The sequence below is a fragment of the Bremia lactucae genome, linkage group LG6, assembly GCF_004359215.1.
Source record: "Bremia lactucae strain SF5 linkage group LG6, whole genome shotgun sequence".
Taxonomy (NCBI): domain Eukaryota; phylum Oomycota; class Peronosporomycetes; order Peronosporales; family Peronosporaceae; genus Bremia; species Bremia lactucae.
This window is the reverse complement of record NC_090615.1, coordinates 1735248-1750912: the sequence shown is the minus strand read 5'-3', so window position 1 is coordinate 1750912 and position 15665 is coordinate 1735248. Positions and strand designations below refer to the sequence as shown.

At 46.7% G+C, this 15665-nt stretch overlaps 7 protein-coding genes across 7 annotated transcripts; 3 read left to right on the top strand and 4 right to left on the bottom strand.

The window, feature by feature from the left end:
* Positions 1-1928: 1928 nt before the first annotated feature.
* Positions 1929-5481, top strand: CCR75_003575 (uncharacterized protein; the record flags this gene model as incomplete). Its single annotated transcript, XM_067961669.1, is given in 5 exon segments — positions 1929-3882; positions 4025-4065; positions 4309-4421; positions 4563-4636; positions 4655-5481. The coding sequence occupies 5 exon segments, from the start codon at positions 1929-1931 to the stop codon at positions 5479-5481; spliced, it is 3009 nt and encodes a 1002-aa protein (XP_067817885.1).
* A 152-nt stretch (positions 5482-5633) lies between these two features.
* CCR75_003574 (uncharacterized protein) lies at positions 5634-8055 on the top strand (the record flags this gene model as incomplete). Its single annotated transcript, XM_067961668.1, is given in 5 exon segments — positions 5634-5888; positions 5949-6191; positions 6204-6964; positions 7021-7363; positions 7504-8055. The coding sequence occupies 5 exon segments, from the start codon at positions 5634-5636 to the stop codon at positions 8053-8055; spliced, it is 2154 nt and encodes a 717-aa protein (XP_067817884.1).
* Positions 8056-8264: 209 nt separating this feature from the next.
* Positions 8265-8960, bottom strand: CCR75_003573 (uncharacterized protein; the record flags this gene model as incomplete). The annotated part of the gene is made up of 1 exon (XM_067961667.1): positions 8265-8960. The coding sequence occupies one exon, from the start codon at positions 8958-8960 to the stop codon at positions 8265-8267; it is 696 nt and encodes a 231-aa protein (XP_067817888.1).
* Positions 8961-9152: 192 nt separating this feature from the next.
* CCR75_003572 (uncharacterized protein) lies at positions 9153-10814 on the top strand (the record flags this gene model as incomplete). Its single annotated transcript, XM_067961666.1, has 1 exon — positions 9153-10814. One exon carries the CDS (start codon positions 9153-9155, stop codon positions 10812-10814), a length of 1662 nt encoding a protein of 553 aa, XP_067817886.1.
* Positions 9163-12183, bottom strand: CCR75_003571 (uncharacterized protein; the record flags this gene model as incomplete). The annotated part of the gene is made up of 3 exons (XM_067961665.1): positions 9163-11812; positions 11877-11977; positions 12057-12183. The coding sequence occupies 3 exons, from the start codon at positions 12181-12183 to the stop codon at positions 10883-10885; spliced, it is 1158 nt and encodes a 385-aa protein (XP_067817890.1). The 3' UTR covers positions 9163-10882.
* A 359-nt stretch (positions 12184-12542) lies between these two features.
* On the bottom strand, positions 12543-12783 carry CCR75_003570 (uncharacterized protein; the record flags this gene model as incomplete). Its single annotated transcript, XM_067961664.1, has 2 exons — positions 12543-12674; positions 12718-12783. The coding sequence occupies 2 exons, from the start codon at positions 12781-12783 to the stop codon at positions 12543-12545; spliced, it is 198 nt and encodes a 65-aa protein (XP_067817889.1).
* Positions 12784-12914: 131 nt separating this feature from the next.
* CCR75_003569 (uncharacterized protein) lies at positions 12915-14602 on the bottom strand. The gene is made up of 3 exons (XM_067961663.1): positions 14155-14602; positions 13843-14073; positions 12915-13773 (listed from the first exon to the last, which is right to left on the bottom strand). The coding sequence occupies exons 1-3, from the start codon at positions 14551-14553 to the stop codon at positions 13078-13080; spliced, it is 1326 nt and encodes a 441-aa protein (XP_067817926.1). The 5' UTR covers positions 14554-14602; the 3' UTR covers positions 12915-13077.
* Between the last annotated feature and the right edge of the window lie 1063 nt (positions 14603-15665).

The window sequence follows — 15665 nt, the reverse complement described above, 5'->3', positions numbered from 1 at the left end:
CACTAAGTACTCTGGTTAAGTGTCGTCACGGGAGCGGTAATCCGGCTCCTCGTGCGCACTTACCAAGTAGGAAGTAGTTTTCAGACTGATTTATATTTAATCGTATTAAATATAAATACCTATTTTTACCAATTAAAATGTCATCTCTATAGATAACACTTAATATGTATTGCGAGCGTATCTTTCTAGATACCTCGCGTAACGGATGACGCTAGCCGTCATCACGGATGACGCTGGGCGTCATCCCTCCTAATGTGAATGCACCCATGTGCATCACATACACAAGGGTTGGTCACAAATGTGCACCACACCCGAGTGCTGGGTCTAATTATTATTATTAGTAATTGACCATCCCCTTAAGTACACCAAGTGTACTTAACGGGGACTGTGTAACATTAGGGCAACTTTAGCCCGTTACATTTAGTAGTAGTTATAATTGAGTTAGAGTTAACTGATAAAAAGAAGAGATACTTAATTATATTAATACAGTTTTCATTTAACCCTCTTTAAGCTAGTTGCCTTTAAGAGAAGTCTTCCTCTGCACGTACTAGTGTACGTGAAATAACGTAATGCACCACTCGCAACTGAAGCAGTGCGAAGTGGACTTGTACTGGAGCAGTACAAGTCGTAGTGCCCCGTTACACAGTCGATCATGCGTACAGTTACAAACAACGAATCCAGCCACAAATTCGCAATATTAATCTCAAAATGGCTGGTAACCAACAATATAAAACAGCGGGATAGCAAAAGTGCGGAAACTGTTTTTGTTTACAAATGAGAAGTGGAAGCTTTTACTCTTTTTACCCGAATATATTTTGAACACAGAAACATGCGTTCAGTTGCAAACAACGCTTCCAGCCACAAATTCGCAGTATTAATCCCAAAATGGCTGGTAACCAGCAATATAAAACAGCGGGATAGCAAAAGTGCGGAAACTGTTTTTATTTACAAATGAGAAGTGGAAGCTTTTAATCCTTTTGCCCGAATATATTTTGAGCACAGAAACATGCGTACAGTTGCAAACAACGCTTCCAGCCACAAATTCGCAGTATTAATCCCAAAATGGCTGGTTTACAGCAATATAAAACAGCGGGATAGCAAAAGTGCGGAAACTGTTTTTATTTACAAATGAGAAGTGGAAGCTTTTAATCCTTTTACCCGAATATATTTTGAACACAGAAACATGATATCATTTATAAAAGCGCGGATCGTTACAATTTTTGATATTGAATTTCAAGCAGGTTGAAACTGACGCTCACGCACGGTCATAAATAATCCATCAAATGTAGGAATCAAAAACAATAAAACCCGTAGCTTTCCAAATAATAAGCAATTCTACTGCTGCAGAATCTTTGCCCTGCAGCCACAAGAGTGCTTTCTCTTACTGCCCGCTAAAACATAAGACTCACTGAACATCTCCGCCTACTTAGGCTGCATTGATAGTAAATGAGTACAATTTCGAGGGCGATCATCTGGAATTGAAGTAAAAGTTTAAATCCCAGCAAAACTCTTAAAGATAACAGATCAATGATGGGCAGTCTTGGTGCCTGTAATAGGTCCAAGTAATTGTCATACAAAAAGGACATGGCAAACTGGCCGGACCGGAGCAAGCATCCGACGCATCCGGTGCAAAATCGTGACGACGACGGCGAACGATCATGATAACATTTGCAATATCAAGGCGTTAATCACTATTGCTTGTCATTGTGAATATTATTGACAAGTAATTATTTGAATCCATAATTTACTCCAGCAGACGTCATTTATCGAGCATTTTTATTAAATACAAAGTACAAAAAATTTTCTATAAAGACATCTATGTAAAGCATTTACACTGCAGCTTTTTTCAGACCGTCAGGACTGTGTCGTTGTCTGGCCTTGAACATCCACAAGCTGAAGGCGTCTCTCTCACATCGCATTAAGTCGTTATGGCACCGGAGCCCACCATTCATCGGTCACAACGGCACCGCAGCCAGTCGCGCCCACGTCAGCGCTCGCCATCACGTGAGCCTTCACGACGTCGTCCCCACCGCGACGCCAGCCCTCTTTGCTCTCCCACGCGTAAGCGCTCCGACCCGGAATCACGCTCGCGCGATCGTCACAGAAAAGACACGCACTGGCGTGCCAAGTCGCGACCGCCTGGACCGGGTGATGGCTGTCGCGATATTAAGTCTATTATCAAGCGCCCGCGCGTGCGCTTTAGCATGATTGACGCCGAGGGATCAGCTACGGCACTTACAACGAAGGCTACGCACAGTGGTTTCATGCGCAAGCAAGCGGACAACGAGCCTGGGGCTTGGAACAAGTACTACTTTGTGATTAAACCACTGACATACCTCGTGTATTACAACAGTATGGATGATGAAAAACCGCGAGGTATCATCGACCTTGAGTACTTGACGGACGTCAAGCGCAATGCAGATTGTCTGCAGCGCGCAGTAGGGGGAGGTGACAGCTGCTTTCGTGTGTCGGGCAAGCTTCCGCGACCAACTGCTGAGCATATAGCTACCGGTGACGTTTCTAAAATGCGTCCGCTGTATTTGGACCCTGAAAATACTACCGAAGCGGAAAAGTGGATGGAAGCGATTCGTACCCACCGGTTTAGTTTAAAGAAAGATGAAGAGTTCGTCGAGATGGCACAACAAGTACAACATGCTAAGCTACGCGTTGTGTGGTTAGAAGAGATTCAACGGAAAGAAGCCGATGTTCAAAAGAATCTTTGTGTCAAGGCAAAGACTTTGTTGCAAAAGATGCGAGCTATTGGTAGTGGCCACACCGACGAAGATTTAGAATTAAACGCTGATGATTTGGATGATACTGCTGACAACATGTTGGCTGTGCTGGAGGGAATGGAGGACGTCATGATTACTTTGTCAGGAAAGATCGAGCAGTATAAGCAAGGAAGTGTAGAGTCACTGAAATACCGCAGGCAACGCGCCTTGTCCAACGCAAAATGTGTGGATCTGCCAGCAGAGGAGGAAGAAAAAAAGCTCGCTGCTATCAGAAATCGGAGAAAGGGTAAAATTCAGCAGGCCGTCTCGCAAGAGAAGCATATCGATATTGTTCAGAAAACGCCACGCGAGAAATTGAAAGTAGCGCCTAAGGACGAGCCAAGAGAAAAGCATAAGGTCGAAATGGAGAAGGCCCCATCTGAAGTTCCCGCGCTTGATAATGTATCAGATGTTCTTGCAATGTGGAAGGCACAGAAAAAGAAAGACGCGTTTCCTAAACAGCAAATTGTTTTCGAGCAAGTCGATAAGGACAATTTTACAAGGCGCAGAACAAAATCTCGATCTGAACGCGGCCCGACGACTTCTCCAGAGACTATTGTAAACAGTCAGCATAAATCTTTTCAAAAACGTCGAGGCAGTGACCGAGCGTCTGAAGAAGACACAGTCTCGCTTGACTCATGTGATGATTGCATACCTGGGGAGAAGTTGCCGCCCGGGTGGACAAAACATGAAAGTCGGGGATATCCTGGCACTTACTACTTTGCCCACGAGTCTGGCAAGGTAAGCTGGGATGTACCGACTGACGACATGGTTGACAGCGAACAGATAAGCGATGACTGCCACAGCGATCACGGCGAACAAAACGCAAAAGATGATAAAGTCGTGACGGACGAGTACGAAGATACTCAACATTGCGAAGAGGCTGAAATTTTACCAGACACAATTAAGAGCGCCGAGACGAGCCCCGAATATTTTAGCGAATACGAGACAGAGGCAGCAACTGCGGGTGCCACCACGTCAGCTGCTTACCGCAAGAATAAGCCAAAGCCGAAATCGACGTGGGCGTTTAAACTTCCAAAACTGTTACCGACGACCACGACGCAGACGTTGCCAACGGAACCTGTTGTCGTACAGTCTCCAATTCGTCGTGGTTTTAACCATCACGAATTCTGATTTTACAATTTTTAAATCCTTGGCTTCGTACCAAGGTCGAATACTAACGATGTAATGAAATCTGTTGACTTTGATATCACATTGTGCAACCAAATTGAACTTTTACTTTGTCTGCACAGCTTACGCATGTGATATCGAAGAGGAAAAATACATTGATTGCGTGCGTAGACAAATTGCTGCAGATTTTTTAAGCATGGAATGTAGTACAACTGGACTCTAGAGACTGGCAGCCTCGGCCTTGACATTGTTCTTCAAAGTATCCTTTTTGGCCTGCACTTGCTGTCATGAATCACTGACAATGTATGCCTGTCAGAAAACATTGCGTTATGATCGGCTCTGCGTAAGTCGTTACAGCTTGCGGCGCTCCTTGGACGGATACTTGATCTGGTTCGAGTTTGAGTAGTGGGAGATTGATCCTGCTACGCAAGCTACAGCTGCAAGTGCCAAACCTGTCTTGCGCTGCCAGTTTTTCGTCTTCAACCACCAGCCACCGGCCGGGGACCACGTGTACTTTGGGTACGGATATTCGCTGCCGCCGCTCATTTTAAGCTATCGGATAAATTGCGTACCAGTCTTTTGACACCCCCCCCCCAAATTAGTGTAGGCATGCATGTAGAATAGTATCACTAAGATTATTTTGTGGATAAGTAAATATAGAATTGCCAGTAGAAGCGTAGCAAATTTTGCCTGGATACTTTTGAAGATGTTGGTTCTCATTGGCATCGCAGCTGGTGCGTTGGTTTTCATAGGTTCGCTGCTGGCAGTTTTCATGCTATTGCGCCAAGGGGGTTCCTTTGAACGGATGGCGCAAGAGGCAGTGGGACTCCCGGTCTCGCTGGAAGAGCAAAAGCTGTTATTGTACGACGAGCTACTTGACAAAGCAAATTCATTTGAGCAACGTCCAGCGCCAATAGGAATAAATAAGTTGCTGGAAGGGAATATCGTAAGTGTGAAGGATCTTGTTACTGTCGGCGACGTCGTAAAGTTACATGATATATCCTGCGGAAAGCCATGCGGAGGAATCTTTCAAAACTTAGCATTCGACGCAAATGAGATGATCTGGCGCTACCTGCCACAAGGGCCTTTCAATTCATTTACCGAGCTTAAAAATTTTTACTTAAAAGAAGAGAAAGACTCTCGTCACTTTGTTTTACTGAGAAGCAATAGCAGGCTTCCTATCGGAATGGTGACGCTGGGAAATCATTCACCACGAGACCTCCGAATTGAGTTGATGAACTTGTGGCTTTCTCCAGCTTTTCAAGGCACAGCAGCATTAACCGAAGTCGTGCTATTGTTGCTGACGCACCTATTCGAGAAAGGATACCGTCGAGTCGAATGGCAATGTGATGGGCATAATGTACGCGCTCGTCGAGCTGCGCACTCTTTAGGCTTTATTTTTGAAGGTGTCATGCGGAAGCATCGCATTTTGAAAAACTGCAACGTTGACACAGTTGTATTTGCTGCTATAAACAGCGAGTGGGGGCTAATGAAGGAACACTTACAAAATAGACTTCAACAGAAAAAGGTCTCAAGCTCTGTAGCTCATATAGAATCTGAACAGAAAAAGATGAGGTAGAAAGTTAATTCAACCTTTCTTCTTCGAGAGATTTGTAGCATATAATCCTTAAAAGCTTTATGTCGCAAAACCTTCGGTACTTTGACTCACTTGTTATCAGAATCTTGTAATCTTATTCGTGATACCTTTTTTATTAATCTGTTCGATTTGTTATGGAAACAAGTCCGCTCCTGAAAAAGGCGTGCGATGCTTTAAAGAAGCCTTCTGCTTGGCATGACTTCATTGACCTATCTTACATGGCAGCTCAAGTGAGCATGGCCACACTGGCTCGAGCAGCGATCTTGTCAATTGACTCACTGTTTTTGGGAAACCTAGGCATTAGGGAATTAGCAGCAGCCTCGCTAGCCCAAATCTGGACTAGTCCTGCTCTCTACTGCGTATGGGCCTCCGCATCGGCACTGAATACGGTTAGTTTTTAATTACTGGCAAAACACGTAGGAGATTAATTATACAATTTGCATGAAAAGCTGTGTGGCCAGTCGTGGGGTGCCGGCAACCGCGAGCTTACAGGCATCTGGCTGCAATTTGGAATTGCTATCACGACGCTGTTGTCAGTGCCAGTGTTCATCTGGTATTGGTGTATTGTTTACGTACTGAAGTACACAACGGGTGATTTGGAGGTCATTGCACTTGCCACTACGTTTTCACGTGTTGCTTCAGGATCAATTCTCCCGTCGCTTCTTTACTGCTGTCTTAGGTTTGGTCTCATCGTTACAGATTAGTCGGCTTTACAAGCCTTAACAAAATTGCACGTTTCTCCGTTCTTGTTTTCTATCAGGCAATATCTACAAGCGATGGGGGTTCTGCTGCCCACAACTATAGTCGGAATGGTCTCGATTTTAGTGGCTATTGGCAGTAACTATCTGCTCATCTACGGCATCGGTTCGTGGCATGGTTTGGGATTTATTGGATCACCAATTGCAACAGTTGTAGCATCCTGGTTTCAGCCGATTGCGCTATATAGCTATGCAATTCTTTATAAAAAGCTTCACCAGAGCGCTTGGTACGGTTGGAACATTCACGCTCTCACGCTGAGTCGGTTGCGGTCTTACCTTAAGGTGGCTGGACCTTTATCAAGCAATAGTCTCGTGTCCAACTTGGCAAGTGCACTGATAGCGATGATAGCAGCTAGGCTTGGTACTCGAGTCATAGCTGCAAACGCTGTCATTTCGGGTCTATGGGGCCTGCTTTGGGCGCTTTTTTGGGGGTACGGGTGTGCTACGCAAGTCCGCGTTGCCAACTACTTAGGCGCAGGCAAACCGTATTTGGCACGCCGTATTACCGTTCTCGGGTTTGCATGCACAATGGTCGTCGTGCTTTTTATCGTGACGGCTACTAGCATCATGGAACAGCACATTATCGCATTGTACACAACTGATGTAAAGCTACTACAAACTTGCAAGACCGTGACGCCAATTTTTATCGTTGCCTGTGCCTTCGAGGCCATTGAAATTATTGGTGCAGGTGCTTTGATCGGAATGAGGTGAGTAATTCTATAGTACTTTAGGCCTGCATTATTCTTACATCCCGCATGTGTAGCCAAGTGCGTACTGTTTTCTGGGGTAGCGCTATTGCCACGTGGCTTATCAACTTACCAGTGGCATATTTCGGTGGCATCACGATGGGCTATGGATTTACCGCACTCTGGATTGGCGTTCTCTGTATGGAGCTCTTTAAAGTAGGCAGCTACTTGCTAGCGCTTGCGCATGTACGCTGGAGCGACATGGCGGAACACGTCAAGCAAGCAGCCGAAATGTTACCTGGAATTAAGCAAAGCACAGCACAATTCATGGCAGCTGCCGCCGATATTCAGCCTATGACGCCGCCATTCGTGACCTCATCTATGAAGCGCAGCGTTTCGATTGAGGTGCTCCCACGCCGCGTGCTCCGTACTATATCGCTTCATTAGAAATTTCTAACATTTTGAGTTTAAATTATTTATCTCATTGGTGGATATAAGTCAGTATCAACTTCACCTAAAGTTTTGTTTAAAGCATGGATGAATCTCAATCGCTAGGAAAGTGGGCGCTTCGTAAGGAGGCGCGGCGAAACATGTACGCGAAAAGCACGGAACAAGCTCGTGTACATCGGCGTGGATTGAAAGCTTCAATGAACGCTGCCGCTATGTGCCAGAAGTGCTTGCGGCCTGGCCACTGGACGTACGAGTGCAAGAACGAAGCCATTTATGTGCAGCGGCCGTCACGATCGCAGCAGCTACGAAATCCTAAGCTTCGTCAGCCGTTTAACAAGGATAAGCCGCCGGAGATGCAAGTTGAGGAACTGAAGACCGGGACGAGCAATAAACGCAAGCTAAACAACAAGAGCAAAACTACAGCTGAGAAAAGTTCCGGGAGGTCGCGAAGCAAGCAGCGCCGCACTTATAATAGCAGCAGCAGTAGTGATTCGTCTTCATCAAGCTCTTCATCATCCGATTGTTTGTCGTCAGGATCAGACTCGAACTCTTCCGACGTGAGCTGTGTGTCTTCTTCTTCTTCTCAAGCCTCTAATTCATCGGATTCTTCATCATCGTCGACAAGTAGAAACCGCAGCTCGACGAGATACCATAAAAAGTAGCGGAGGTAGTGACAGTTATTAAAGAGGCGCTTTTTTGTACTTCAAATCTCAACTGTTCATGCTCGTCTTTTATTATTTAGCCTGCTAGTTAAAGTGAACACGCTGCATATGCATCATGTTGGTACTAATGGAAGACAGTTCATCGAATGAAAAAGCCACGCGGTCCTACGCTTAGCAGCCCATGGCGAATTGTCACTCTGCTGCTCCATTTACCACGAGGACCCAACCTCAGACTTGGTTTGAACGAACTGTGCGTAATCCCATTTAGTGTCCATCTTGACAGGCTCCGGAATCGTGACGCCTTCGGCTGTGACTTTAGCAAATTGGACACGATTAATTGTGCGGCAGTCACGATAGAAGCACACACGCATGCAGTCTTCGAGCAGCTTGCGTGCATCCGTTTCCTCCATGTCGGGCTGCCACTGTTTGCGTAGCAGGGGCATGCCAAGATGGTGGCCAAACCCCGTCGCAATATAGTCACCCTCGAAGGCGAGCCCAATCATCGTGACTTGGCCCAAAAAAGGCTCATTCGTTTCTTGATTTAGACCACCCACCACGATCGTATTCCAAAGCGGGTCAAACTTATTACGGCGGTGATAGAACAGTCGCTGCAAATAGTGATAAATTTCAGGCGCCGTGGTGCCGCAGCCGTCATCCTTATTAAAATCATACACTTCCAGTTCATCCAGCTTGTCCTTTATGAACTGAAAGTCGCTGAAGTCGCCTCCTGCGCCCACTAGCGTCGCATTGTGGACAGCCGTAAGACGGCGCTGGTCTGTAAAGCGCGCAAGCGAGCCGTACGATCCAAGCGTGTCTGCTGCCATCATAACCCCACCCTTATACTTCAGCGCAATGACGGAGGTGCCCGTCACAATGGGTGACTGGGTGCGCTGTCGAGAGTTCATGTAGCAGCGATCTTTGATTAAATGTTCCCGATAGCGATGAATGAATAGAACATTATTTACGTCTGGTACATAGAGGACTAGTTGTATTGCCGCTTAAGGGTGGTAGACAACGGAAAGGGTTGCGTCTTGAGAGGCGACTAACGTTCTCGAACGCGCATTCGTCAACTCACCAGGAAGATCTGAGAAATCAAAATGAAAATTGAAATTGCAGGAGCACTCCTGCTAGCGGCTTCTTTGCCTGCTAAGCCGCTTGCTAATGTGGTAGGTGCCAATAGCGGCGAGCCGCAAGAAGCTGTCACGTCGAATACCATGGCAGCAGAGGTAAACATGGAGCGGGTGCAGAAGCTGACCGAGGGCGCAGTCTTCGCCGAGACGTTCGATTTTGATGAGCTCGATGGCTCGCGCTGGTTTAAAAGCCTTCACGAAAAGTATGCGAACCAAGACATATCTTTGGCTGACAGGACACTCCCAGCATCACTTCCAAAAAACGACCGTTGCCTTGTTCTAAACAAGCCAGCGCGCCACTATGGCCTTGCTGTTTTGCTGAACGAGCCGTTGAAAATAGACGAAAGTGATAGTAGGAAAGAAATGGTAGTGCAGTACGAAGTAAAATTACAAATTGGACTGGATTGCGGTGGCGCCTACGTGAAGTTGCTGCGCCACGACGAGGAGAATAAAAATTTATCGTCTTTTAGCGACTCAACGCCGTTCGTGCTCATGTTTGGCCCCGACAAGTGTGGCCAAAGCGATAAAGTGCATCTTATCTTCACGCACAAAAATCCTGTGTCAGGTGTATACGAGGAGAAGCACATGATGGAAGCGCCTAGAATAAAGACTGACAGGGACACCCACCTCTACACAGCTGTCATTCGCGACGATAACACATTTGAAGTGTTTGTGGACCAGAAGTCGGTTAAGAGCGGCAGCTTGTTCGAAAACTTTTTGCCGTCCGTAATTCCTGAGAAGGAGATCGATGACCCTGAAGACTTTAAGCCTGATGACTGGGTTAATGAAAAGAAAATTCGCGATTCCAGCGCTGTAAAACCTGACGATTGGGACGAAGAGGCTCCTGCTCAGATTCGGGACGAAAATGCTGTAAAGCCTGATGACTGGCTTGACAATGAGCCGGTATTAATTAATGATCCTGACGTGTCGAAGCCGGAAGATTGGGTCGACGAGGACGACGGCGAATTCGTAATTCCACAAATTTCCAATCCGAAGTGCTCCGAGGTGTCTGGCTGTGGCGAGTGGAGTCGGCCATTAAAGGCTAATCCAGCGTACAAGGGTAAATTCTATGCTCCTTACATTCCGAATCCAGCTTACAAGGGCGAGTGGAAGCCGCGCAAAATTCCCAATTCGAACTATTTTGATGATGAACATCCGGCACGCTTAGATCCGATCGGTGCGCTCGCTGTAGAGGTATGGACTATGACAGAAGGAATTGCGTTCGACAACTTTTGGCTCGGAAACGACTTGAAAAAGGCGCAGGAATTCGCGGAACAAACGTGGTCTCCTAAGCATGCCGCCGAGGTCAAGGAAAATGAAGAAGCCACAAATATTTTTAAGGCTAACGATGATGCTAGTCTTCTTGATACGATTCAGATATTCATTGCGGACTTGGCTGCTTATGCCGGATTGAGCTCGAGGCTTTTTATCGGATCAGTTGGTGGTCTTTTTGTACTGTTGACCGGCTTCTATATGTGCTGCGCATCTAGAAAACCAATTCAAACAGCAGTTTTGAAGAAGGAAGACAGCGGAGCAGAAAACGATGAAGGAGAAGACGCAAAGGTGCCAAGCAGTGAAGACAAGGCTAAGACCACGCGGCAGCGCAAAAAGGTCCCTAAGGTTGATTAAATATCGTATGCACAGTCTGCAACCGAACATATGATAATATGATAACGTTAGCTCCCACAATTAATTGCTTAGTTCAAATCCCAGCGCCAAACCGTTGCGTCGTCTGAGCAGGTAATGATCGTGCGCCCGCTCTTGCTGAAACACACTTGACGCACCGTGCTTTTGCAGCTATTATGTGTAAGCTTACAGATTGAGCGCTCTTGCTCAGCGTCGAGGTCAAATACGCTAACAATACCTTTTTTATTGCCTACGGCCATCACTTCTAATTGCGAGTCAAGTCCAAACTTCATGAACCACAAATCCGCATCCTTGTAGTGGTACTCGCGAAGCACCGTGACGGCATCCTTGCCTCGCGACGGGTTCGGTTTCCAAAATATTACTTTGTTGCCAGTTGACTTGGACAGAATCAGATCGCCAACCATACGCACGCAATCGACGTAGTCCGCATGTACCTTACTGGTGCAAAAAGCTGGAAATTGAACAAACTTGGTGTCAAATGGACGGTCCTTCGGACGTGGTTCTGTGTATGACTTTATTATCGCTGTTTGGACGACCTCGTCCTCTAGATCCCAAATCTTGACAGTGTTGTCCATTCCCGACGATACGAAGCAGGAACCTTTCAAATGGATATCAAGGCTTAATACATCGTCGCGATGACCCAAGTGGCCAGCGAAAATTGCGACGCACACTCCCGTGAGAGAATTCCACAACCGTATGGACTCGTCCTTGCTCGCCGAAAACAACAAGCTCGGGTCAACCGGATGAAATTTGAGCTCGTTGACAGAATTGCCATGTCCAGAAAGCACGATAACTACTGACTGCGTGATGCAATTGATCACTTTGATGTGGCCGCGGACACCCGCAGCCGCTAGAAGCGGTGATCCTGTGAGTACATCTACAGTCCACGCGGCGGTAAAATACTGCTCTTCCTGGTCACCGTCGCAATACACTTGAATAACATCTAAACCGCCGTTTTCAAGGCACTCATACACCGTCAGCTACAAAATATCAAACCAAGTCAGAATAACTGTATACATTATTGGTGCACTTATCAGTACGTACTCGATTGCCCCCAGCCACTGCAAATATGCGCTCATAAATGGGCAACACATCGCAGAAAGTGACACAGTAAAGGGCATTTCCGTGGTCTTCTCGGGAATAGGCTACAAAGCAAAGCAAAAATACATCAATATTTGACCGAGCGCATAAGCTACCAGAAGCCCTCAGCGATTTAACCCATACATGAATATTTGTAGCCTTTTTTACGAAGCCGTGGAAGAAGCGATGGCGGTGTGATGACATCTGCTGCTGTGGTATTTGACAAAGGCGATTCCTTTGAACTCAACGGTTGCACCGCAGGCTCACACATTTTTAATTTACAATTCGTAAATGGAGATCTGCAAAAACTGTTAATGTTGGCCAAATATGCTGGCCCATTTTTACCTGTTGTTTGGTACAAAAAGCGTCAGCTGATAATGTCAAATTGTATAACTTAGCGACCAGTATCATTTTCCTATATACGTGATCAAAAGGTATGTCCCGTTACAAAAATTGATTTTTATATTCGTCAATAAATATGCGCGTGAGTATTTTTAAGCTTCAATATATTCGTTGCACGGGAATTAGTGCGCCACCGCTGTCTTATCTACGGTCCAATACATGTACATCGGGTGACATTTTCAAAATCCGAATAAATGTTTTTGTTTGACAAGGACGCATCCAATTTTATCAGTATATCTCAGGATCACCCAAAATTTCTGCACATCCAAGCGTCCGGATAGGAAAATTGACATTATGAATCTTACTGCCACGCCCCAGCTCGTTGTCGAAGACGAATTTACGAGGGTCCAAAGCGTCATTCTAGATTAACTTATTTGATTTGGCTTGCAAGGAAGCGTCTCACCGATAGCCACGCGACCGGCGTACGTGTTGAGATTAAGGTACTTGCGCACACGTGTAAATGGTGCATTTTTTTAATTGCTCTTCTTAACGGAGAGTTGTCGACTGAGTCGTGGAGGGTTTCCAGCTTGGAGCTTTATCCTTGTCCAGCTCTGTCACATTTCTGATTAGAAAACGTAAAATCAAAACAAAAGGCACGCGAAAAGTAACACGGACAGATTTATTATTTGACCAAATCGATCTGCGCCAGTCCCTAGTCCTGCGTTTAAGTTGCTCGGTACTTATTTCATGAAATCCTGATTTTACGAAGAGATATAATAAGCCAAACTTTACTAGCTTTTGCATGATTTCAAAAGCTTTAATTTCATTGAAAGCATTTTCGCTTTCCCATTCGCTCAAACTGCGCCACCAAGCTGCACGTTCGCGCTGCGAGATCACGAGTCTTGTCAATTACTAAACGGTGGACCGAATTATGCGGCATGCCCATGACAATCCTTCCTTCCTGAGAGTCGATTTTGGCGTCAAGCCGGGCGTTGCGAATCATGTTCACAATCCACTTTTCGGCCTCGCCATCTTCATGCATTGCCAGTTTGGACGACAATGTCTTCATGTTAATAGTACAGTGAACGCGGCAGTACATTTCAAAAATGGCCAGGCGTGCAGCCTCCATAAAGTCAGTTGAATTCTTTTCGTACAGGAAAAAGTCGCTTGCCAACAGGATTTCGCACTCGCGCAGTTTTTCTTGAGCCGAATCAAAATCAAAGTTGACAAAGAGACACTCTACAAAGTCCACAATGGGATCATTATAGCCCTTGTCATCCACACGAAGCACACGCAGCAGGTCTTTAATAAGGTTGCGGCGACGCTTGTGCAAGATAACACCAGCACACAGATACCGCAAGAGCCAGGGAGCGTTGCTCTGAATAGCCTCGACGGAGCGCGACTGCAGCATGAAGTCGACAATGGCGTCACGACCCTCCTCGTGCCATGCAAATACAAAAAGCGACCAGTGCAGCAGCCACGTACGCTGCTGAAGTTGCTCCACGGGACTCATTACTGTCTGTTACAGGCGAAACAATACGAGTCAGCTACATGACATGGCGATCATGTTAATGCCAAGGAAACGTACGCTGCCCTCGATGACGTCGCTAATTCGAGAGATGTCCGCCAAAGCGTCATCCCAGCGGAAGATAAGGATCTCCGCCGCAAGTTTGCCCCAAAGCGCATTAAGAAATTGCTCAGACGAATTTGGAATGAGAACGCCATAGTATGTGAGATAAGTGAGGCAATCTTGGTAGTTGCCGCATTCGTATTGCAACTTAGCATATTTGTACAAACCGCCTAAGACCGCCGGCGTAATCTGTCAGTAGCAGTAAATTACATTAACCAAGGCGTCGGTCAGCAGGTGTACTGTGCACAAATTTCCTTTACAATAACGTACGCCCTCGTTCTGCTCCAGATAATTGGCGTTTAGCAGGTTTTCACTTTGGAGCTGCATGATCTTCTCTTCATTCTCAATCAGCTCTAACATGAGACTGCACTCGCTCTTCGCAAAGCTGAGTGCATCAAGAATCTCGCTACGACGCGCATCAAACTCCTCTGGCATGTCTTCGGAGCCGTGAAGAGTTTGGTGTATTTCAACGGCAAAATCTGCCATGTTTGTGGGCTTAAGCAGAGCCAATTTGGCTGCCATGAGCTGCGCTTCGTCGTACAATTCGCTACTAGACAAAAAGTCAATGAGCGGGAACATAAAGTGCAGGTCCATAAAGGGCGCTAGAGAGTTAGTCAGGTCGAATTTAGCATCGGGAACGGATGCGTTTGTGTCGTCGTTGGTGCTCATGCTGTCGTGTGTATATAAGGAGGATGTTGGATCGACTATTTGCAGAATAAGTGGCTAGCACACTTATGGGTCCAACTTTACACATCAACATTGGCCAAATAGCATATTACGCAAATTGTTTTGTAAATTACCAAATTATGACAATTTCGTTCTATAAAACATATTTTTGAAAACGAGATCATCTAATTAGATAATTTGGATCTCTAAACTGCACCAATAAAAAAACATACATGGGTGATAATAACAAACCACACTCTTCAAATCGCCGTGCACGGAGCAGAGATTTGACTGAGGACCCGGGCTAGTCTTAGTTAGTCCGTTAACGTGAGCGCGTCACCAGCCGCGGCTGGTGGTGATCAAGGCGAAATGGACGGCACCTCTGGATGGGTAGGGAGTGGGGCAGCTCCACAAGAGCTGTATCCCCCAGACCCGGAGGGGGCAGTGGGCAGGGGCGGGACACTCGCGCCGCGGGGATAAAGACGATGGGTCTCCTAGCCGCAGCCCGCAGATACTGAATGAATCCTATAGAGGTGTTCTAAATAGCGGGAAAGACGGCGATCAAGGGGCTCATCCACGTGAGATGGTAGAACATCCTCCCAGTGCGGGTAATAAGGCGGACAGGGAGAGGTCTGCACAGTTGAGCGGCTCAAAGACGACATGGCCTAGCGAAAAGGGGAGGCCAGACTCAAGGGGTCTGAACCCCAGGCGATTGGCCCGCGGCGGTATAGGCGCGAGGGGGGCTTTGTCTGCGCAGCGGAGCGTGGACGGGACGGGTCCTAGCGGGCCCGTGGTCGTCTTACCTCCGCAAATGAGTGACGAGTAGATATTTGCGGCGGTGGCGGCGAAACTTCGAGCCGCTCCAGAGGCGGTTCAACGGGAGGCGTGGAAAGCCACTCTGGCAGCTTTGTTTGCGGCTGAGTTGGAGGCGCTAAACATACCGCACGATCGAGTACCGACGACGAAGCAGCGGTACCCCAAGTTGAAAGGGGCCTAATCGGCTCAGCTTCTAGGATTTTTTGAAGAAGCCAGCGTCGTGGATGGCATCTCTTACGCCGAATGGTGTAAGTACGCCCGGAGAATATGTCGGGATCTGTACAACTCTTCCTGGTCTC